This window comes from Rhinoderma darwinii, chromosome 13, assembly GCF_050947455.1.
Source record: "Rhinoderma darwinii isolate aRhiDar2 chromosome 13, aRhiDar2.hap1, whole genome shotgun sequence".
In the NCBI taxonomy this organism is placed as follows: Eukaryota; Metazoa; Chordata; class Amphibia; order Anura; family Rhinodermatidae; genus Rhinoderma; species Rhinoderma darwinii.
Genome location: NC_134699.1, coordinates 25,404,086 through 25,428,859, shown reverse-complemented (window position 1 = coordinate 25,428,859; position 24,774 = coordinate 25,404,086). Strand labels below are relative to the sequence as shown.

At 43.0% G+C, this 24,774-nt stretch overlaps 2 protein-coding genes across 4 annotated transcripts in view; one reads left to right on the top strand and one right to left on the bottom strand.

Moving 5' to 3' along the window:
* LOC142666803 (potassium channel subfamily K member 9-like) overlaps positions 1-4,071 on the bottom strand; it is a 35,317-nt gene extending 31,246 nt beyond the window's left edge. Inside the window, exons 1-2 of the mRNA XM_075847002.1 lie at positions 3,810-4,071; positions 1,374-1,791 (exon numbers count right to left, since the gene is read on the bottom strand). Coding sequence (XP_075703117.1) covers positions 1,374-1,704 — 331 coding nt within the window. The 5' untranslated portion in view covers positions 1,705-1,791; positions 3,810-4,071. The remainder of the gene's footprint in view (positions 1-1,373; positions 1,792-3,809) is intronic.
* GIP (gastric inhibitory polypeptide) overlaps positions 1-24,774 on the top strand; it is an 81,758-nt gene that overhangs the window by 32,249 nt on the left and 24,735 nt on the right. Inside the window, exon 1 of one of the 3 annotated variants that reach the window (XM_075847007.1) lies at positions 4,113-4,269. The exons of the other annotated variants lie outside the window; for them this stretch is intronic. The gene's annotated coding sequence lies outside the window, so the exon portion shown is untranslated. Of the gene's footprint in view, positions 1-4,112; positions 4,270-24,774 lie in introns of those variants that run through there. 3 annotated transcript variants of the gene reach the window in all.

Genomic DNA, 24,774 nt, shown 5'->3' with positions numbered 1-24,774 from the left:
ACATCCCAACCCACTCAGCCACATTACTCACACCCCACATACACACGTCTTCTCTATACATACCAGCACTGTAAAGAACAAAAATAATACTAAATAACTGGAAATAAATCACTCTGTGTATAATGAATCTATATAAAATATGAGTTTCACTTTTTTACTTGAATTACTGAAATAAATAAACTTTTTGATGATATTCTAATTCATTGAGAAGGACTAGTATATGTGTATGGTCAGCCTAAGGCTGAGCCCACCTGGTATTTTATATATCTAGAAAGACAGGGGCAAATGTTAGTAATTTCTATATGGTAACATGTACAGAACTCCAATCTGGGGCACAGGCTGGTAAAACAGCATCAACCAGTATCGGGATATCATTCAGGAAATGTACATTTACCAAGATAAGGCAAACAAATGCTGCATCATTCAGAGGTTACAATAAGAGAGGAGCCGGCGTACTGAACTTTAAAGAAACGGTCTGTTTCCATGGTCACCTTGGTTTTATTCTGCGAAAATGTGAACATCATTTTCACCCAGATAGATCATTTTATATATATATTTTATTTTATTTTTTTATTAAGGTTATACCCTCTGCTGAACAACCAAGTCCTCCTAATAATTACCAATGTTGTATGAATTAGCGCCATTTTTCCTGACACCTAAGAGTCTCGAAAAAGTAGGCAGGGCTTTAGCATTATGCCAAAATAAAACTCAATTGCATGCGCCCTGTTGATGAATGTAAAGAATGCTCCGTGGAGAGAGATACTGGCGCGGTGCTCGGAATATATTGGTATTCGTGAATCACCCCAAGTCAAAAAACAGCAAGGTCTTGTTCACACAGTGCAGCGTTATTGGGGAATTACTATTTCTGCAATTTCCTAATTTATTTTTAAAGGTTTATTGCTGGGTTTGGGGACTAGCTAAACCTCTCAGTTTATTTCATATGACTATAAGATTGCTATATGAAGTACATAGAAGAACATAGTGACTCCTCCTGAAATAACTATAAAGCCTGCGAGTGCAAATCATTTCATGGGCTTTCAATTCAGAGACTTCATCAGGTAAAAAGCTTCTTCAGGCTGAAGGGAAAACTCTGTATTATGTAACTCGGCATGGAATCGACTCAAAGCTTGCAATTTTCTACTTCAAAGTATAATGCAACATTTATTACATCGATCGAAGACGTTTTTTATATATATATATTTAGCATTTGACACAATCTTTGGTTTTACATGGGACTGCATGGTAAGTTTACTGAACTGTTTTACCACAGTGAATTTCATCGTTCACAAAGGAAACCGTTAAAATGACAAATTCAGCTCTGCTACATCTGAATTTTTGTGCTAAAGCCAATGCACGGCAGCGCCAACTCTTACCTATTGTAGTAATTACTGTAATAGCAAAATAAAAGGAGCCAGCAAATTTCCACTGCTTGCCTGCACGGTGGGGCTCGGACTGCAGAACCACGCGCTCGATCTCCCGGTAGTCCTCTTCAGTGAAATGATATTTCTTTTTGAGGTCAGTCCTCTTTTCCTCCAAGATCCTTTTTCTGGAACTTTCGGACTCTGATTCCAGGGCATCAAAAACTGCGGCTCCCACCAAGAGATAGGAGAACATGCAGAGGATCAGAGACAGGGTCCGTATATTCTGTTTCTTCATTTTGTGTAGGAAGACTGAAAATCCGGACTTGAACATCAAACTAGACATTCGTTCACAGGATGACCTGCGACTTATCACATCTGACTGCCAGCGACTGCGCGGTCACCAGACAAGTCCACAAGCCAGAGGTGGCATCTAGAAGAAGAGACAAACACTAGACTGTCAGTAATAACTCCATATAGAAAGAGATTACTCAGCAGACTATTACGTCTGAACATAGGTAGCAGAGATGAATTTGACATGTAACATGTCGTGGAAGCATTGTGACAATATAATGTACCGGCAGTCCTATGTAAATCTTCAGGTAACACATAAGATATTACGCTTTGCTACATCTGCAAGGAAATACATGAAAATTCAATCGGTCCCTTTAGGGTCGTACACTAGTCCATAAAAGAGCAATTACCTAAATGTCTGTGTATATTGTTAGTATGTTGAGGGCATTCTAATATGAAGATGTGCCCTGCTGGGATCTGTAGTGCAACACTGAGCAAGGCAGCCGTGACATCTTATTATCAGAGCTCTTCACTAGGGGACGATATTGGGGAATTGTCTATTGAACAGTTGCCTTATAGACTCTTCCATCTATGCTACAATCCTAAGGACCAGGGTCTGCTGGCAGTATATTATATGATGTTAGATGGACAGGTGGTTGGCATAGTAATGTGACCAGGGTCTGCTGGCAGTATATTATATGATATTAGATGGTCAGGTGGTTGGTATAGTAATGTGACCAGGGTCTGCTGGCAGTATATTATATGATATTAGATGGACAGGTGGTTGGCATAGTAATGTGACCAGGGTCTGCTGGCAGTATATTATATGATGTTAGATGGACAGGTGGTTGGCATAGTAATGTGACCAGGGTCTGCTGGCAGTATATGATATGATATTAGATGGACAGGTGGTTGGCATAGTAATGTGACCAGGGTCTGCTGGCAGTATATTATATGATATTAGATGGACAGGTGGTTGGCATAGTAATGTGACCAGGGTCTGCTGGCAGTATATGATATGATATTAGATGGACAGGTGGTTGGCATAGTAATGTGACCGGGGTCTGCTGGCAGTATATTATATGATATTAGATGGTCAGGTGGTTGGTATAGTAATGTGACCAGGGTCTGCTGGCAGTATATTATATGATATTAGATGGACAGGTGGTTGGCATAGTAATGTGACCAGGGTCTGCTGGCAGTATATGATATGATATTAGATGGACAGGTGGTTGGCATAGTAATGTGACCAGGGTCTGCTGGCAGTATATGATATGATATTAGATGGACAGGTGGTTGGCATAGTAATGTGACCAGGGTCTGCTGGCAGTATATTATATGATATTAGATGGACAGGTGGTTGGCATAGTAATGTGACCAGGGTCTGCTGGCAGTATATTATATGATATTAGATGGACAGGTGGTTGGCATAGTAATGTGACCAGGGTCTGCTGGCAGTATATTATATGATATTAGATGGACAGGTGGTTGGCATAGTAATGTGACCAGGGTCTGCTGGCAGTATATTATATGATATTAGATGGACAGGTGGTTGGCATAGTAATGTGACCAGGGTCTGCTGGCAGTATATGATATGATATTAGATGGACAGGTGGTTGGCATAGTAATGTGACCAGGGTCTGCTGGCAGTATATTATATGATATTAGATGGACAGGTGGTTGGCATAGTAATGTGACCAGGGTCTGCTGGCAGTATATTATATGATATTAGATGGACAGGTGGTTGGCATAGTAATGTGACCAGGGTCTGCTGGCAGTATATGATATGATATTAGATGGACAGGTGGTTGGCATAGTAATGTGACCAGGGTCTGCTGGCAGTATATTATATGATATTAGATGGACAGGTGGTTGGCATAGTAATGTGACCAGGGTCTGCTGGCAGTATATTATATGATATGATTTCAGATGGACAGGTGGTTGGCATAGTAATGTGACCTTGGGCAAGTCCCACCGCCAACAGTGAAATGGCAAACTTTAGTGTAAGATCACATGACCCCTATGTACAACAAGTGCATGAACTATCATAGAGGATGACAGCAGACACACCATGTCATGTATATATTCATTCATGGGAGGGGTATGAATGATGCATAGTAAATAGGTCTGTCCATCTGTCTATGTGGAGCAGCTCACCTCTGTATGTCCGTGTAGCCTGGACCCCGTGCGGTCACCATCATCCTCCGGACCCTACAAGTGGTGAACATATGAAGCCTCCATAGTCCTGGCTGAGTGTGGGTCATACCATTGTCGTGTCCACCCCTGTGCACCTGACTTCACGCCCGCAGACACTCCTGAACCGGCCGGGAGGGGGCGCCCCCTGATTCGCTAGTAGAGGCAGCGCCGACTGCTCTCCATCACTCCCCAGCGCCTTTCGAACTGGCCCGCGACAGGCTGCTGTCTCAGCACTGGAGACAATACTGAGCATGCGCTGATATTTAACTCTTGCCAGGACAGGGAGGGTGCAGCATCCCCTTAGAGATGTGCCATAGCAACAGAGATCGCTGAATTTAAGATTTACTCCCACTTAGTAATATTATATACCTACTGAGTAGCAGCACCAATGTAGTAGAGAGCACAGGTTTCAGGGCACCAGGTGGGCACAGGCTGTGTGTTTTTAAAGAGGTTTAAACATTTTTAATAACTATGATGAGGACATGCAGTACTGCCTGGCACTATCTGGCACATTGTTCAAAACTGGTGGCCCATCTACCAGTGTCTGAGAGTGCTGGTACCTTGTATCAACACATACTACTTACCCATCATTTCTGTACCATATAGCTGCCAACTTTTGAGAATTGCTTTCGTGAAGCATGTAGAAGTACCCTAAATACTGGCCACATCACCATAACGACAGCCAGAGAGTGCCCCCATTACCAGTGCCCTACTAGCCAGAGAGTGCCGCCATTACCAGTGCCCTACTAGCCAGAGTGCCCACATTACCAGTGCAGTACTAGCCAGAGAGTGCCCCATTACCAGTGCAGTACTAGCCAGAGAGTGCCCCCATTACCAGTGCCCTACTAGCCAGAGAGTGCCGCCATTACCAGTGCCCTACTAGCCAGAGTGCCCCCATTACCAGTGCAGTACTAGCCAGAGAGTGCCCCATTACCAGTGCAGTACTAGCCAGAGAGTGCCCCCATTACCAGTGCAGTACTAGCCAGAGTGCCCCCATTACCAGTGCTGTACTAGCCAGAGTGCCCCCATTACCAGTGCTGTACTAGCCAGAGTGCCCCCATTACCAGTGCTGTACTAGCCAGAGTGCCCCCATTACCAGTGCTGTACTAGCCAGAGTGCCCCCATTACCAGTGCTGTACTAGCCAGAGTGCCCCCATTACCAGTGCACGACTAGCCAGAGTGCCCCCATTACCAGTGCACGACTAGCCAGAGTGCCCCCATTACCAGTGCACGACTAGCCAGAGTGCCCCCACTACCAGTACAGTGCTAGCCAGAGAGTGCCCACATTACCAGTGCTGTACTAGTCAGAGTACCCCCATTACCAGTGCACGGCTAGCCAGATAGTGCCCCCAATAACTGTGCACTACTAGTCATATAGTACCCCTAATAACAGTGTAGTACTATCCAAATAGTGCCCCCAATAACAGTGCAGTACTATCCAGATAGTGCCCCCAATAACAGTGCAGTACTAGCCAGATAGTGCCCCCAATAACAGTGCAGTACTAGCCAGATAGTGCCCCCAATAACAGTGCAGTACTAGCCAGAGTGCCCCCAATAACAGTGCAGTACTAGCCAGAGTGCCCCCAATAACAGTGCAGTACTAGCCAGAGTGCCCCCAATAACAGTGCAGTACTAGCCAGATAGTGCCCCCAATAACAGTGCAGTACTAGCCAGATAGTGCCCCCAATAACAGTGCAGTACTAGCCAGATAGTGCCCCCAATAACCGTGCAGTACTAGCCAGATAGTGCCCCCAATAACAGTGCAGTACTAGCCAGATAGTGCCCCATGAACAGTGCAGTACTAGCCAGATAGTGCCCCAAGAACAGTGCCTGCATTAACAATACTAGCCAGAGAGTGTCCCTATTAATAGTTGCATGATCAGCAGTTTTAGTACACCCCCCCCCCCCCCTCATTAGTATTGTATTTAGCCGAGATTATTTTTCATTAGGTGAAGATTTATTACAGGGAAAGTCTTGTATATGTCAGAGTTTCCCTTTAATAAGTAACTCTAAAGTTCAGCGTTTTAGATCCCTCAATACCATTCTCAATGACTGATGACTATTTTCCTCAGCATCGGTGCTGTCCAAGGTGCTGGAGTAATTTAGGATTAAAGGCAAAGTGTTTGGTGCAACTTTCTAAATACTTTTTATTGAAAATTCGTTTTACTTTTTTTGATAGAGCTGCTCTGTATTCTCTATACAAAGCAGATGTATCTAACACTATTCACTGAATCCGTCAGTCCCGCAGGATCCACCTGTAAACTATCACATCTAAGTTACGAATTTAGATGTGATAGTTTACAGGTGGGTCTTGCGTGTCAGAGACATACAGGACCCACTGTCACTGAGCCTGTCAGGTCCGCGGGACTGACTGATTCAGTAAATAGTGAGCGATACAGCTGCTCTGTATACAAAATACAGAGCAGCTGTATCTAAAAAAGTAAACGAAATTTTTTAATAAAAAGTATTTGTAAAGTTGCACCAAACAAATTGATAGACCTTTTTATTTATTTTTAAAAAAACAACAACTAATTATTTGCTTTTCAAAGGTGTACATAGCCTTTAAATTACCACTTAAAGGGATTATCCAGTTAGTAGAATTTTGTAACATTTGTTAAGAGATTTTAGAAAATCCCATTGGTTGTAGTCTGGGAGCTGACCACTACTGCAACCTTTGCAAAGGGGCCCAGTATTTGGTTAATAGCCGGGGTTCTTCGGTAATCCGAGCTGAAGGGCTCTGCACATATTTGGAACGAATCTGTAGTTTATGGGTTATGAAATTTGTCTAACAGAAAATTGGCAAGGGTCAGTAATGAGTTAATTATCCATAAAGCAGATGTTCAAGATCAGTCAAATTAACCTGAAATAGAACATAAAACACAATGGCAATTACGGGACGAATATTGATTTAATACATTTGTATTCAGAATAGACCCACAATATTTGATGTGAATAATTTATGTTATCCCTGATTTTCAGGACAGTAAACTGCAGACAAGGGAGTATGTACTATAGAGGCAGACCATGTGGTACTATGGGGCCCTCGAAAAGAGTAGGCCAGGCCCTGTTGGTCGCATCCCCTTTTGCTACTGGTTAGCAAGAACCTGTGCAGGATTCGTCGTTCCACAGGAACTGCATTGTAAGAAAGGAGAGGAATTAAGAACAAAAAACGTGTATGCAGCTAGAGTAGGTGCTATGGGCACCTGGAAGTTATGGTTTCTGAGTCTTGCCACAACAAGATCTGATCAGTCTAATTGGCTGAGCATTTTATAAGAGCGATGTCATCGCAATGTGATGACCTGTCACAATCCAGGGGTATGTAGACCCACTAGGCCACTCTGCCATAGCGGAGTGGCAGCTGGCCAAATAAGTCTATAAAGTCTATGCAGTAGTCCTTGACACAAGAATACCTGTAAGAGTCCAGACAGTAGCAGAGGCTTTGGCACGGATGGAACTTGACGTGGCGGATGATACCAGACGTGGTATACGCCAGCGGGCGTGGCAGATGACAGCAGGCGTGGCTGATGATACACACAACTCCAACTTAAGGCTTAGGTACAGTAGACAAAACAGCAACAGGACACAGGAAGCAAGATATGGGAACACTGGGAGCAGGATACAACTAAGGAACCGTTTGCAATACGAACATGGGTAGACAACAACACTTAGGCAAGGAGTGGAAGGGCGTAACCTTTTTTATAGTCCAGGTTGATCTGGCGTTAGGTAACTTTTAGTAAACGCATGCTAGCCCTTTAAGCCCGGGATGAGCGCGTGCACCCTAACACACAGTCCAGGACAGGATGGCCGCACGAGCTGGCAGGAGTCCTGAACTATGTCCCGAACTATGTCCCGAACTATGTCCCGAACTATGTCCCGAACTATGTCCCGAACTATGTCCCGAACTATGTCCCGAACTATGTCCCGAACTATGTCCCGAACTATGTCCCGAACTATGTCCCGAACTATGAGCTTTACTGTAGCGGTTCAGAACCACAGTCTTAAGGAGGGACACGTGGAATGAGTTGGGACTCTTGAGGGTAGGAGGTAACTGAAGCGGCTTTGCTCCGGGACTCCATCTCTAGGGAAGCCCCTGACATCACTGTCCATAAATGGACAGTGATGTCAGGAGCAGAGCAGTGTTCCAGGCAGAGTGCTAGTAGCACTCTGCCCGGGACTTTGGCTCTGGGGTTGCCTGTGACATCACTAGCTGTATATGGACAGTGATGTCAGGGGCTTCTCCTAAAGCGGAATGCCCAGCCAGAGTTCCTACGGGGAGGAGGGCTGTGTGGCACTACCGGGGAGGGGGGCTGTGTGGCACTACCAAGGAGGGGGGCTGTGTGGCACTACCAAGGAGGGGGGCTGTGTGGCACTACCTGAGGGGGGCTGTGTGGCACTATCTACAGAGGGCACTAAATTTATTGGGGTACAAACTGGGGGCCTAACTTCTAAATGGAGGCATAAACAGGGCCTAACGTCTATATGAGGGCACAAAGTGACATTTTCTACCATTTTACTGTGATTTCCCTTGCTATGGGGTCTACTAAGTCTGTATCGCCCAAGGGCCCACATAAACCTGGAGCCGGCCCTATTCCTAGGACCCAATAGAAACGGCATGGTTTGCCTCTATGGTACGAACGCTTCTGATGTCTATTTCTGGAGTATACTCATGTATACTGACAACTGTTGTTTATTCTGAGTAATATGCATATATTGGCATTTCCATACATGAATCAGATATCATTTTTTTTAAGAGCCTATGTGTTTTTGAAAAAAAATGAAGATTTTTTTTTTATTCTGATATTTAAAGAAAAAACACCTGCTGGAAGATGCAACATGCCCTTTCAGTCCCCCGTCCCCCCCAGTTGTCCCCGTCAAAATCATCGTAAAAAAAACTGTGTGTGAACTGGGGGGAGTTTTTCCTATGATGTAGGTGACTTGTCATGTGATCATTTCCACCTCCACTGTAGTAGTGCAATACCACGAGAGTAGGAACAGCAGTCACTATAGGGGCGGGGGGTGTAACAAAAGCAACTCCCCTCAACTGTGTATGGCGTCTGGCAGACACTTGGCACCTATTAGCTTTCTATTTTTTCAAGTCAAGCGACACATTGGGTAGCATGTTATTTCTTCAATATAATTAAATCTAACAATAAACCTTATCTCTGTAACTGAATTAAGAAACCAATATCACATCCCCCACACGGTAATGGAATAAACAATCTCATGTAATACAATTAACACAAGTCAATGTACTGCGCACTGTCCGCTACCCAAAGCCACCAGGGACCTTATTAACTCTATAGCAGTGTTTTTACATACACAAGAGGTGTAACCATTTAATTGCTGGCCGAACCTGAACGTAGCGAGATCTGCATTGAGCATGTATGTTCTGCCAGTGCTTACGTGTGTTTTCTCCAGGTAGTTTGACCCTCTCCCACTAACCATATACATACTGGTATACAAGTGTCCCAGGAGTATGTGGGAGATAGGGAAATTAGAGTGAGTGAAAACTGATGTGAATTAATACATTTTGTGTACACCTCTGCATAATATGTCAGCGATATAATAGGGAATAATGTTATTATATGTCACCTACCTGTTCCTTCTGCATCCCTAACAATAGGATATGGGGTTTATGTCTTCTGTGGCATCTCCTCGCTACACTCCATCCATTTATTCGTTACAGAACAATCGAAATATATGTTTTAATTTAAAAAAACAAAAAAACTTTTGCATTAGGATTATTAGATTTTTACCTTTTTTCAATATACCTACAGTGAAGGAAATAAGTATTTGATCCCTTGCTGATTTTGTAAGTTTGCCCACTGTCAAAGACATGAACAGTCTAGCATTTTTAGGCTAGGTTAATTTTACCAGTGAGAGATAGATTATATTTTAAAAAAACCAGAAAATCACATTGTCAAAATTATATATATTTATTTGCATTGTACACAGAGAAATAAGTATTTGATCCCTTTGGCAAACAAGACTTAATACTTGGTGGCAAAACCCTTGTTGGCAAGCACAGCAGTCAGACGTTTTTTGTAGTTGATGATGAGGTTTGCACACATGTTAGATGGAATTTTGGCCCACTCCTCTTTGCAGATCATCTGTAAATCATTAAGATTTCGAGGCTGTCGCTTGGCAACTCGGATCTTCAGCTCCCTCCATAAGTTTTCGATGGGATTAAGGTCTGGAGACTGGCTAGGCCACTCCATGACCTTAATATGCTTCTTTTTGAGCCACTCCTTTGTTGCTTTGGCTGTATGTTTCGGGTCATTGTCGTGCTGGAAGACCCAGCCACGAGCCATTTTTAATGTCCTGGTGGAGGGAAGGAGGTTGTCACTCAGGATTTGACGGTACATGGCTCCATCCATTCTCCCATTGATGTGGTGAAGTAGTCCTGTGCCCTTAGCAGAGAAACACCCCCAAAACATAATGTTTCCACCTCCATGCTTGACAGTGGGGACGGTGTTCTTTGGGTCATAGGCAGCATTTCTCTTCCTCCAAACACGGCGAGTTGAGTTAATGCTAAAGAGCTCAATTTTAGTCTCATCTGACCACAGCACCTTCTCCCAATCACTCTCAGAATCATCCAGATGTTCATTTGCAAACTTCAGACGGGCCTGTACATGTGCCTTCTTGAGCAGGGGGACCTTGAGGGCACTGCAGGATTTTAATCCATTACGGCGTAATGTATTACCAATGGTTTTCTTGGTGACTGTGGTCCCAGCTGCCTTGAGATCATTAACAGGTTTCCCCCGTGTAGTTTTTGGCTGAGCTCTCACCTTCCTCAGGATCAAGGATACCCCACGAGGTGAGATTTTGCATGGAGCCCCAGATCGATGTCGATTGACAGTCATTTTGTATGTCTTCCATTTTCTTACTATTGCACCAACAGTTGTCTCCTTCTCACCCAGCGTCTTACTTATGGTTTTGTAGCCCATTCCAGCCTTGTGCAGGTCTATGATCTTGTCCCTGACATCCTTAGAAAGCTCTTTGGTCTTGCCCATGTTGTAGAGGTTAGAGTCAGACTGATTAATTGAGTCTGTGGACAGGAGTCTTTTATACAGGTGACCATGTAAGACAGCTGTCTTTAATGCAGGCACCAAGTTGATTTGGAGCGTGTAACTGGTCTGGAGGAGGCTGAACTCTTAATGGTTGGTAGGGGATCAAATACTTATTTCTCTGTGCACAATGCAAATAAATATATATAATTGTGACAATGTGATTTTCTTTTTTTTTTTTTATATATAATCTATCTCTCACTGGTAAAATTAACCTAGCCTAAAAATTCTAGACTGTTCATGTCTTTGACAGTGGGCAAACTTACAAAATCAGCAAGGGATCAAATACTTATTTCCTTCACTGTAATCATGGGTTGATTTTCTTTCTGTTTCATATGCGGCACCAATTCTGTTTCCCCCAAAAAAAGACTCATTCACATCTAGGCAGTTTGCTACTCTTAGGCCTCTTTCACACGACAGTGAAAAACGGCCATGTGATGGCCGTCCTTTTAACGGCTTTCACATGGCCGTTTTCAGAACAATGATATTCTATGGGTGCATTCACACGGCTGTTTTTTTAACGGCCCGTGAATAATGGCCGTCAAAAAATAGGACATGTCCTATTTTTGGCCGTTTTAACGGCCTGACGGCCCCCATAGAAGTCAATGGATCCGTTTTTAATGGCTGTCAATACATGTAACAACGGATCTGTTACATGGGGATTGGCAAGGGAACTAGTAGTTCCCTTGCCAATCCCCATATAACAGATGGCTATCGTTGGCATACTCACGTTTGCGGCACTTCTTCAGGTGTGGTCACTCGTCTGTGGTCACTCGGGTTTGAAGGCGCCTCGATGACGTCATCGCCCCGTCGCGCTGCCTTGCCAGATCCCGTGCAGACGAGTGACCACAAGTGAAGAAGAGGAGAGACGGCGCTGCTCTCGTGAGTATGTTGCATGATCTATAGGCAGGCTGGTGTGGCATCTACAGGGAGGCTGGTGTGGCATCTACAGGGAGGCTGGTGTGGCATCTACAGGGAGGCTGGTGTGGCATCTACAGGCAGGCTGGTGTGGCATCTACAGGCAGGCTGGTGTGGCATCTACAGGCAGGTTGGTGTGACATCTACAGGGAGGCTGGTGTGGCATCTACAGGGAGGCTGGTGTGGCATCTACAAGGAGGCTGGTGTGGCATCTACAAAGAGTCTGGTGTGGCATCTACAGGGAGGCTGGTGTGGCACGATCTACAGGGAGGCTGGTGTGGCACGATCTACAGGGAGGCTGGTGTGGCACGATCTACAGGGAGGCTGGTGTGGCACGATCTACAGGGAGGCTGGTGTGGCACGATCTACAGGGATGCTGGTGTGGCACGATCTACAGGGAGGCTGGTGTGGCATCATCTACAGGGAGGTGTGTGGCATCTACAGGGAGGCGTGTGGCATCATCTACAGGGGGCGTGTGGCATCATATACAGGGGGCGTGTGGCACGATCTACAGGGAGGCTGTAAATAGTGTCTAGGTGAACATGTGACCTTCCTTTGGTTGTTTTCAGGGGGTTGGGACAAAAAAAGCCTGACCAATGAAATTCATCAGTTTTTTTAACGGCCATGAAAAACTGATGCAAAATGGATGTCAAACGGCCATTAAAAACGGACAGATGGACTTGAAATGGATGAAAATTTAGAGACAAACTGATGCAAAATGGCCATGAAAAACTGACAGTTGATCAGTTTTAAATGGACATTTTTTTTCACTGTCGTGTGAATAAGGCCTTAGGCCTCATGCACACGACCGTAATTTTTATCCGCAATTACGGATAAAATACTGACCCATTCATTTATATCGGCCACAGACACCTGCTCGTATATTTATGAGTGTGTGTCCGGGTTGTAGAAATGACCCGCAAAAACATAGGACCTATTTTTTGCATTTACGAACCGTGCTCCTAATGTGAGCACAGCCCGCAAGTGCGTGTGACAGTCCGCGGCCCGTCTGTGCAGTGTTTACTGTCCGTAAATTCGGCACGGTCATGTGAATAAGGCCTTACCAGGAGTCATATTTGTACAGCAGTAAAATGAGATGTAAATGGATCTCACCCTCAAGCGGCAGCAATGGGCCACTAAAATTTTAGAGTTGTCTGGACTTTTAAGAAAAAAAAATAATTGCCTTTTAACAGAAATAGTGCCACTCTTGTTCATGGGCTATGGTCAAGATTGGTATAGTTTCTGCATAAAAGTAGACCTCTTTTCAAATACCAAACATACCCCTTTAACTTCGCCTTAATGGAGGTTCTCAAAAATACGGTAAATGAGGTAGAAATAAATAAATCGGGAAATGAAGGGTTTAGGTGCTCCCAATACTTCTTACCCCATTCTTTTGTACTCAATTCAGTACCAGATCTGTCATGAGCAATCTGAGAGACACTTGGTTACTATGGATGTGCAACCTAACAACCACCTTGAGAATATATTGGTTGCTAGGCAGTATAGCCTTAGTAACTAGACTGTCAGACTGGCACTGTGCTGATGGCAGTCAAGGGTTTCAGTCAAGCCGCTTCATTCTTCATCTCTGGCAGCAGTATTAATCGGATTTTTCTAAATATAAATTTAGATGGAGAACCTTTTAACCCCATCAAACCTGGATATTGATGTTTTTGGTGGAGTAAGATTTTAATTAATTTTGAATGAAAGCCAGCAGCACCAAGATGAAAGTGGACTGGACATATACAATCTATTGATATTCTGTATATCTTGTCTCTGTCCTTCTATCATTCTTCTCCATAACACTGAATTATGTTTCATTTACTCCTGTTAACCTATCTGGTGACTCACCGCAGATGGGGTGTGATGCAGTCACCATTTAAATGGAGAACATGAACCCTCCTTTCCAATCTGTTCTCCTTTCTGGGTAATAAATGGGATAGGCCATGTTTCAAAGAACAACATATCCATCTGCATGAAAAATACATGTAGAAAATCAATTGTTCCCTCCTTGCCAAATTCAATAAAGCTCTTTTCAATCGACAGATCTCATGATGGGGCTGTGCCTGTGATGCTCCGTTTTAGACATCAGATCTCTCACAGTAAGAGTGAATCATCAATATGCTAAACTTATCCGGCAGATCAGAGGGACTTCACACAGCTGACCATAGGAAAGGCACAGACTAACTGGCCCGAGCCTCTAGTAATCTGCCCATATAAAATACTATTTGGGAATCTTATTATTTCCCTTATCTGTCAAAAGGAAAGTAACATTTATATCTGGTGCAGCCAAAAACGAACCTTCATAATGATAAAAAGCGGTTTTCAGGTCTAAGACATTAATGGCGTTTCAATAGTATTTGCCAGGGGTTGACGGCTAAATGTTTTTTGGGAGCCACAATCAGAGGTGTAGATAGGTTCTCCTGCACCCGGGGCAAAGATTCATATTGGTGCACCCCCCCCAACTTCTTTCCCGACATTTCCTTCCCCCTCACCATGTTTGCTTTCCCTACCAATCAATGAGATGTAATTTTGTTTCACTTTTTTTTTATGTAACTCGAGCATAAAACCATTTGTACATTTTACAAGCAATATAGTTATATAAGGGGGTCACCATAACAATAAATTAAAAGAAAATAAATGAAAGAGAGCACACAGAACCCCCTTGTAGATAGCTCCACACACAGCCCCCTGTAGATAGCGCCACACACAGCCCCCTGTAGATAGCGCCACACACAGCCCCCTTGAAGACAGCGCCGCACACAGCCCCCTGTAGATAGTGCCACACACAGCCCCCTTGTAGACAGCGGCACACACAGCCCCCTGTAGATAGCGCCACACACAGCCCCCTGTAGGTGGCTCCACACACAGCTCCCCTCTTTAGATAGCGCCATACACAGCCCACCCTTGTAGATAGCGCCACACAGCCCCCTTTGTAAATGGTGCCACACAGCCCTCCCTTGTAGATGGTGCCACACAGCCCCCCCTTGTAGATGGTGCCACGCAGCCCCCCTTTGTAGATGGTGCCACGCAGCCCCCCTTCAGTCTCCTTCATCCTGAAGCTGCAGATAAAATTGAATGTGGCAGTCGCTAGCACCAGGCAGGGGGCCCCGGTGGTAGCGACGCCACCGGGCATGAGGGAGCCTGTGCAGACCGACCCATAAATGTAATCTGCCGGGCGGCGTGGGCCCTGAGAGGATGGGAGCAGAGCAGCCGTATCAAAAAAGCCCCTCCTCAGCCCTACCCCTTCTTATTGTTCCAACATGTAGTGCTTACAGCAGACTATCCCCCCACTAGGCCCACTAGGTACCTATACACTACTTACTAGTTAACATTTCCCATATGTCTAGGTTTTCAGTTAGACTGGTTTTGTCCCAGGATCAACATTTATCACCTATCCACAGGATAGGTCGTAATGCTGCAACGCCCACCGATCACTTGAACGGTTGTGCAGTGAGGAGGAATATGGGGTTCAGGACCCCCATTCTAGTGATCACCAGCAGTGGGGCCCCCAACAATCAGACATTTATCACCTATCCTGTGGATAGGTGAAAATGTTGATCTTACGACAACCCCTTTAACCCCTTTAGAACGCAGCCTGTTTTGGCCTTGTGGCACAGCCGATTTTTTTCAAATCTGACATGTCACTGTATGTGGTAATAACTCAGGAATGCTTTTACCTATCCAAGCGATTCTGAGATTGTTTTCTCGTGACATATTGTACTTTATAATAGTGGAAAAATTTGGTCGATAAATTCAATATTTATTCGTGAAAAACACCAAAATGTAGAGAAAATTCTCACAAATTTGCATTTTTCTAAATTTAAATGTATCTGCTTGTAAAACAGATGTTAATACCACACACAATAGTCACTAGTTACCGTTTCCCATATGTGTACTTTATATTTGCATCGTTTTTTGAACATCCTTTTATTTTTCTAGGACGTTGCAAGGCTTAGAACTTTAGCAACAATTTCTCACATTTTCAAGAACATTAACAAAACCTATTTGTTTTATGGACCAGTTCAGTTCTGTAGTGGCTTTGTGGGCCTTATATATTAGAAAGTCCCCCTATCAATCACCACATTTTCAAAACTGCACCCCTCAAAGTATTCAAAACAGCATTCAGAAAGTTTCTTAACACTTTAGGCGTTTTACAAAGTAAAAGGAAAATTTACAAATGTAATTTTTTCTGCCGAAATGTATTTGTTTTTGTACCACAGAAGGTTTTAGCCAATAAATACAACTTAATATTTATTGCACAGATTCTGCAGTTTTTAGAAATATCCCACATGTGGCCCTAGTGCGCTAATGAACTGCAAAGGCCTCAGAAGCAAAGAAGCACCTAGTGGATTTTAGGGCCTCCTTTTTTTTTGAATATCTTTTAGGCACTATATCAGGTTTAAAGAGGTCTTGTGGTGCCAAAACAGTGGAAACCCCCCAAAAGTACCCCATTTTGGAAACTACACCCCTCAAGGAATTTATCTAGGGTTATAGTTAGCATTTTGACCCCACAGTTTTTTCGCTAAATTTATTGGAATTAGGCCATGAAAATTAAAATCGACTTTTTTTCTGAAAAAAATGTAGACATTTTTAGAAGGAATAAAGGAGAAAAAGAACCCCAACAGTTGTAAAGCAATTTTTCCCGATTACCCCATAAATGTTTTTTTTCATTAAAAATTAATTAACCCTTTCAGGACTGATCCATTTTTTCTTTTTCATTTTCGTTTTTTAACTCCCCGCCTTCCAAGAGCCATATCCTAATAGAGCGGTGTGAGGGCTTATTTTTTGCGGTAGGAGTTGTAGTTTCTATTGACACCATTTAAAGGACCATAAAATGTACTGGTAAACTGAACAAAAATTATTTGTGTGCTAAAATTGGAAAAATTCCATTGTTTTTTGGGTTTCAATTTTACGGTTTTCAACGTGTGGCAAAAATAATTAACTTTATTCTGCAGCTCAATACGATTACGGTGATACCAAATTTATATAGTTTTTTTTATATTTTACAACTTTTACAAAGACAAAAACTATGTGTTAAAAAAAATTTAATTCTTTTGTTTCACCATATTCCAAGAGCCTTAACTTTTTTATTTTTCCGTGGATTGAGCGGTGTGAGGGCTTATTTTTTGCGGGACAAGCTGTAGTTTTCATTGGTACCATTTTGGGCTACACTAAATTTTTTGATCACTTTTTATTACATTTTGTGGCAAGAAATGTGACCAAAAACCAGCAATTCTGAAGTTTCTTATTCTTTTTTTTTTTACGGTGTTCATCGTGGGCTATAAATTAAAATTTTACTTTATTCTGCGGGTCGATACAATTACGGCGTTACCAAATGCATATTGTTTTTTTACGTTTTGCAGCGTTTGCACAATAAAATCCCTTTTTTATTTTATTTTTATTTTTTTTGCGTCACCATATTCCGAGAGCCATAATTTTTTTATTTTTCAGTCAAAAAAGCTATGTAAGGACTTGTTTTCTGCGGTTGTAGTTTTTATTGGTACTGTTTTGGGGTACATGCAAATTTATTCCATGTTTTGTTAAAGAGTGGTGATAAAAAAAATAGTGATTTTGGCATTGGTTTTTACTTTTATTTATTGCGGTGTTCACCGTGCGGGAAAAATAACATGATAGCTTTATAGTTTGGGTCGTTATGGACGGCGATACCAAATATGTGTACTTTTTGAAAGTTTTCTTTTTTTTTATAATAAAAGACTTATAATAGGAAAAAAGGCAGTGTTCATTTTTATTAACTTGAAACTTTTATTTTTACTCTTTTATTCAACTTTTTTTGAACTTTTTTGATGGATTTTTTTGTCCAACAAGGGGATTTGAGGGCCTGCACCTCTGATCTTTTCTCTAATGCATTGCACTGCCCACGTAGTTCAATGCATTAGAGCTGTCAGTCATTCGCTGACAGCAAGCCTATTAGGTCCCGTCTCCGGAAGGGGCATAATAGGCTATCGTATGTGGCAGACCAGGAGGCCATTGTTAGGCCTCCGGTTGCCATAGTAACAATCGGCATCTTCACAATCACATTTGTGTCAATTTGTAGCAAAGCACTAAGATGCCGAAATTGCATTTAATCGCGTTAATGGCAGGAATCAGAGCTAGCTCCGTTCCCTGCCGTTGCATACAGCTGACACCAGCGGCTCATGTCGCAGGCTCAGGGTCTGCGGGGTTCCGATCTGCTGGGAAACACCATAGATGCAGCGCTTTTTCGGCCGGGTTGGAGACTAGCTCCGGTACTGGCCTTGCCTCAGGGTGTCAGCTGTAATATGCAGCTGACGCCGGCTTGCGATGGTGCGGGCTCAACTTCTGAGTCCGCATCAGCAACACAACGTATCAGTACGTTGTGTTGCATTAAGTCCTCAACTACAATACTGTACTTGTACATAGCCTTTAAAATTGTTTTAATGAGCATTCTCTCCAGTAATGTGTACGGTACAAATAATAAGTCAATAGTGATTGGAATACCCCTTTAAGTATCACACAGTATATACATGTATGAATTCTATTAATTGGGTTACAATGAATTTTCCACGGCCAACTTCTCACCCATGAAACCTACTGGCGGTCCCAATTATCACAAAACAAGCAATGACCATGCAATTAATGAGAAGCTCTAATTCTAGAATTCTCGGTTCATAGAGAATCTTCCTCTGGGCGTATTAAAATGTCACTCAAAGTTTGGTTAAGAATTAGAGGAGACTCAATCGAGCTTGTACTTGTTTCATATTACCCATACAGTTTTCAGTCAACCAGATAAAAATGATCTATTTGTATATATAAATCATATATATATATATTTACATTGATTTTGTTTTGGAATTACCGTCGTATACTCTGCTAGGATGACTATTCGACTCACATCTTATGCAGTAGTACAGTACATCAGTGTCACCATAGAGGTTAGGTTAAAACTATGTTTATTTGGATGCAGGGGTGTAGTCCCAAAATAAAAATGCCAGGGCTCTAGGGTCTGAGGCCATTGTAGGCGGAGCTAGCAGTGCAGCGGGAGATATCTGGTTAGTGTCATATTTGTGGGTGTACTCATGAAAATAAACAGCGTGGTTATGTAAATAAGAACTGTGGTAAGGTATTGCATTATAGCACCATACAATGACCATTTACTGATAGATACCAGTTCTACACAAATAAGTAATCATATAAGTGATTACAGTACAGTTAAATCCAGAGACTCACAGATGACGTCTTCTCTGATTTGTAGACGTTCTCTTTCCTTTTCTTCTCCATCTGGACCAGACAGTTATGATGACTTCTTCTCATGACTGCAGAGTTATCTTTTGCCCTTTGCTTTTGCCATTCCGAACCTCTATAGATGCACAAAAAAACTCACCTTAAGCCTTGTCCATATATAAAAGAAGATTACTTAAGTACATGGAAACAAGGATATAGTTTTAAAGCATGAACATGATGACTGTAGTACTCTGCAGTCTGTGGCTCTCCAGATGCTGTCAAACTACTACTGGCCAGGACATGCTGGGAGTGATAGTTCCAGACCATCTGGACTGATAGAAGTTCTGCCAGCATGTCCTGGCCAGTAGTAGTATGACAGCATTTGGAGAGACACAGGCTGCAGAGTGCCCCCTCGCCAACCAGTGCAAACAAGAGCAACATCTTTAATCTGCCCATACATAAATATTACTGAGGTTTCAATATTATTTACCCTTATGTCTTAGTAGATAAGAAATTGTCTTTCAAGTTGTATGACTACTAAAGCCTAAGAATACATTATACTACATCATTAAGCCACAGTGCCCCCAATACAGTAGCATTAAGATACATCCCCTCAATATAGTGGAACTCCGCCACAGTGCCCCAATACAGTAGCATTCAGCCACAGTGTTAGAATACAGTAGCATTTAGCCACATTGACCCCAATACACTAGCATCCAGCCACAATGACTCTAATGCAGTATAATTCAGCCACAGTGCCCCCAATATGGTAACATTCAGCCATAGTGACCCCAATACAGTATAATTCAGCCACAGTGCCCCCACTACAGTAACATTGTCATAGTGAACCCAATACACTAGCATCCAGCCACAGTGCCCCCAATACAGGATCATCCAGCCACAGTGCCCCAAATACAGTAATATTCAGTCATGGTGAACCCAACACAGTAAAGTTCAGCCATAGTGACCCAATACAGGATAATTCAGCCGCAGTGCCCCAATACAGTATCATCCAGGCTAAGTCCCACCAATACGTATTATCCAACCATAGTGCCAAAATACTACAGTGAAGGAAATAAGTATTTGATCCCTTGCTGATTTTGTAAGTTTGCCCACTGTCAAAGTCATGAACAGTCTAGAATTTTTAGGCTAGGTTAATTTTACCAGTGAGAGATAGATTATATAAAAAAAAAAAAAAGAAAATCACATTGTCAAAATTATATATATTTATTTGCATTGTGCACAGAGAAATAAGTATTTGATCCCCTACCAACCATTAAGAGTTCAGCCTCCTCCAGACCAGTTACACGCTCCAAATCAACTTGGTGCCTGCATTAAAGACAGCTGTCTTAAATGGTCACCTGTATAAAAGACTCCTGTCCACAGACTCAATTAATCAGTCTGACTCTAACCTCTACAACATGGGCAAGACCAAAGAGCTTTCTAAGGATGTCAGGGACAAGATCATAGACCTGCACAAGGCTGGGATGGGCTACAAAACCATAAGTAAGACGCTGGTTGAGAAGGAGACAACTGTTGGTGCAATAGTAAGAAAATGGAAGACATACAAAATGACTGTCAATCGACATTGATCTGGGGCTCCATGCAAAATCTCACCTCGTGGGGTATCCTTGATCCTGAGGAAGGTGAGAGCTCAGCCGAAAACTACATGGGGGAAACCTGTTAATGATCTCAAGGCAGCTGGGACCACAGTCACCAAGAAAACCATTGGTAACACATTACGCCGTAATGGATTAAAATCCTGAGTGCCCGCAAGGACCCCCTGCTCAAGAAGGCACATGTACAGGCCCGTCTGAAGTTTGCAAATGAACATCTGGATGATTCTGAGAGTGATTAGGAGAAGGTGCTGTGGTCAGATGAGACTAAAATTGAGCTCTTTGGCATTAACTCAACTCGCCGTGTTTGGAGGAAGAGAAATGCTGCCTATGACCCAAAGAACACCGTCCCCACTGTCAAGCATGGAGGTGGAAACATTATGTTTTGGGGGTGTTTCTCTGCTAAGGGCACAGGACTACTTCACTGCATCAATGGGAGAATGGATGGAGCCATGTACCGTCAAATCCTGAGTGACAACCTCCTTCCCTCCACCAGGACATTAAAAATGGCTCGTGGCTGGGTCTTCCAGCACGACAATGACCCGAAACATACAGCCAAAGCAACAAAGGAGTGGCTCAAAAAGAAGCATATTAAGGTCATGGAGTGGCCTAGCCAGTCTCCAGACCTTAATCCCATCGAAAACTTATGGAGGGAGCTGAAGATCCGAGTTGCCAAGCGACAGCCTCGAAATCTTAATGATTTACAGATGATCTGCAAAGAGGAGTGGGCCAAAATTCCATCTAACATGTGTGCAAACCTCATCATCAACTACAAAAAAGTCTGACTGCTGTGCTTGCCAACAAGGGTTTTGCCACCAAGTATTAAGTCTTGTTTGCCAAAGGGATCAAATACTTATTTCTCTGTGCACAATGCAAATAAATATATATAATTTTGACTATGTGATTTTCAGTTTTTTTTTAATATAATCTATCTCTCACTGGTAAAATTAACCTAGCCTAAAAGTTCTAGACTCTTCATGACTTTGATAGTGGGCAAACTTACAAAATTAGCAAGGGATCAAATACTTATTTCCTTCACTGTATATGAGGTGATCAGACCTTGAGGTGAATTGTGCACACAGACCACTGCCATGGCCAAGATATGTCCACTGTCAGGCTTGCAGGAGGCTGCTTACCGGTCACCAGCAGAAACAATAATGGCACCACTCTTGCTGCTATGTCTATTCTCTGGCAGCCTGTCCAATTGGCTGCATGTAAAAAAAAAAGCTTGTTAGTCGCCACCGCCTACCATTGGCTGCGAGTAAGGAGCTTTCTCATTGGCGCTCCCGTCTAGGCTGCATGTTGGTGTAGCGCTGTGGCGCTTTTGTCTCCTTCTGTACGGGGTTCTGTCTCATGCATAGAAATATGCATAAGTGGGAAATCTTTTGTACAGTCATCAATGAAAGCGCTATTGTGACCAAGTTTAGCAAAAAATAAAATCCCATCCAAGGCACAGGGAACCAAAGCACCCTTGTAGCAAAAGTTCCAGTTCCCCTTTTTGGATGCCCTTGAATAGGTAAAGTAGCGGGCAAAATGGGTGCTTACTTGATGGCCTTTGGTGGCTATGCCTTGCGAAATCTCTTTAAGGCCCAGTTCACACAAAAAGTTTTTAGCAGGCAGAAAAAAAACTGCCTCAAAATTCCTTTCAGGAAATAATTGCCAGCATTTTTGGACGCTTTTTTTTTTAACCGTTTTTTCTATGGCCTTTTTCCCCCCCAGCTGTTGAATCTAATGCAAAAAACGCCCGGGGAAAAAATCGCCTCTGCCTACCACTGAAAGCAATAGGGGCGGTTTGGGCCTTTTTTTTGGTGCTAATTCCGACGTGGTTTCCGCGTCAAGATCAGTGCCAAAAATCTCAATGTTAACTGACCGTAAACCAGCAGCACTTCCTCCTACTTTGCTGCAAATTTGATGAGGCCTCACATTACACCTTTCCTTGCCAGGCAATTGTAAAGTGCTGTGGCATATGTTGGTGCTGTATAAATGAAGGTTTTTATTATCGCAGGTTGTGCCCATTTTATAATTGACCTAGTGCCATCAGCTTCTATGACATTATACAATATTCTACAAAGAAGGAACAGAAGGAACTATAAGGGTATGTTCATACTGGCGGATTCACTGCGTAAAAGCACACAGCGTATTCACCCTGTGTGCCGCAGAGAATTCCGGCTGAAAAAACGCACCAAATTGTGGTACAGTTTTCCGCCCGGAATGTACACTGCAGAAAACTGCACAGAGAAGAAAAACGGATACTTACCATGTGTCCATCCGACGTCCTGACGCTCTGCAGCCCTGGGATGATGTTTTATCCCATGTGATGCTGCAGCCTGTGATTGGAATCACAGAGATTTCACTGCAAAAAACGCAACATCTGCTATTTGTTGCAGGATTTACCTCCCAATTTAATTTAATGGGGAAATCCTGCAACAAATAAGCAGCATTCACGCAAATACAATTGACATGCTGCGTATTAAAAAACGCACCGCAGGTCAATTTCTGATTGTTTTTTCCACTCCACATTTACGCAGCGTCTGGATGAGATTTAAACAAATCTCATCCACTCTGCTGCTACTGTATTATGCGGCGGATTTTCTGGAACTAAATCCATTCCGGAAAATCCACAGTATGTCTGAACTTACACTAAATATAGCAGTAGTGGAACCTTGCTGATATTGCCCACTACCTGCATTGAAATTATAAGGAAATCCAGAAAATATTCAGTTTCCATTAACTGAATGTTTCCCCTGTATAAACTATTCCCAGCTACAAATGGGATATTTTAATGTCAAACGCGGCTTTATGAGATTTGTTAAGAAATAATATAGGGCTTTTTTTAGTTAGGGTTATTTTTGGAATTTTTGGTGTATTCCCTAACTTTTATACACCATCTAGTGGTAGAACAGGGGTACAACATGCAAACATGGATAATGTGCACATACAGTAGGTATACATGGTTTATTAGCACATAAGGTATGGCAAATGTCTGTGCTTATACAAAGTAGTCTGCAACAAAAAAAAAAGCTGCAGTGTAAAGCATTTAGGATAAAACATGGGCCACTGGATTTCAGACTATTTTCAGACTCCTATTAGATAGAGCAACTAATTAGTTTTTAATAAAAAATCTTTTAGACCACAACAGTATTTCAGCTTTCATTAGACTGTTTTAAAGGCTTTAGTATGGGATGGCATCAACATATGTGTTCTGTCACGGCCATAATAAAGATATCTATGTATATACTGTTTAGTATTTGTGTGCTTATGTCTTTAGTTCCTACATTTTAATGGTATATTCAAACGCAGCAGATTTGTTGGAAGAAATTTCTGTGACTTGAAATCTGCTCCATACATCTGCATACCTCCCAACTGAAATATGACAAAGAGGGACAACCGATGCGGCGTGCGCAGCGCGTTGCAACAATTTTTTTTCTTTTAAGCCACACCTCTAATCCCACCCAATCCCCGCCCATACACACTCGATTCAGCCCACACAGTATCATGCTCCCATAGTGCCTCCCACACGGTATAATACCAAATAGCTGCCCCCACACAGTGTAATGTCCTCATAGCTGCCACCATACAGTATAATGCCGCCATAGCTACCACCATACATTATAATGCCCCCATAGCTGCCACCATACTGTATAATGCCCCCATAGCCGCCACCATACAGTATACTGCCCCATAGATGCACCCATGCAGTATAAAGCTAACACAAATGCCCCCATGCAGTATAATGCCCATACAGGTTCCCCCATGCAGTATAATGCCCAAACAAATTGCCCCATACAGCATAATGCCATCATAGATGCCCCTAGTGCCAGTGCCCTTGTAGATAGTGACACAGTGTCCATGTAGATAGTGCCCATGTACATAGCGCCACATTGTCCCCTGTAGATAGTGCCACAGTGTCCATGTAAATAGTGCCACACCCCCTTGAAGCTGGCACCACCCTCCCCCCTCTGTAGATAGCGCCATTGGGACTCCCCCCTAGGAGTGGAATCCCCAGCCAGAGCATAGGCCAGAGATTCCGCTCCTAGAGGGAAGCCTTGATGTCACTGTCCATATATGGACAGTGACGTCAGTGGCTGCTCCTTGAGCGGCGGAATCCCCTTTGCTGACTCTGGC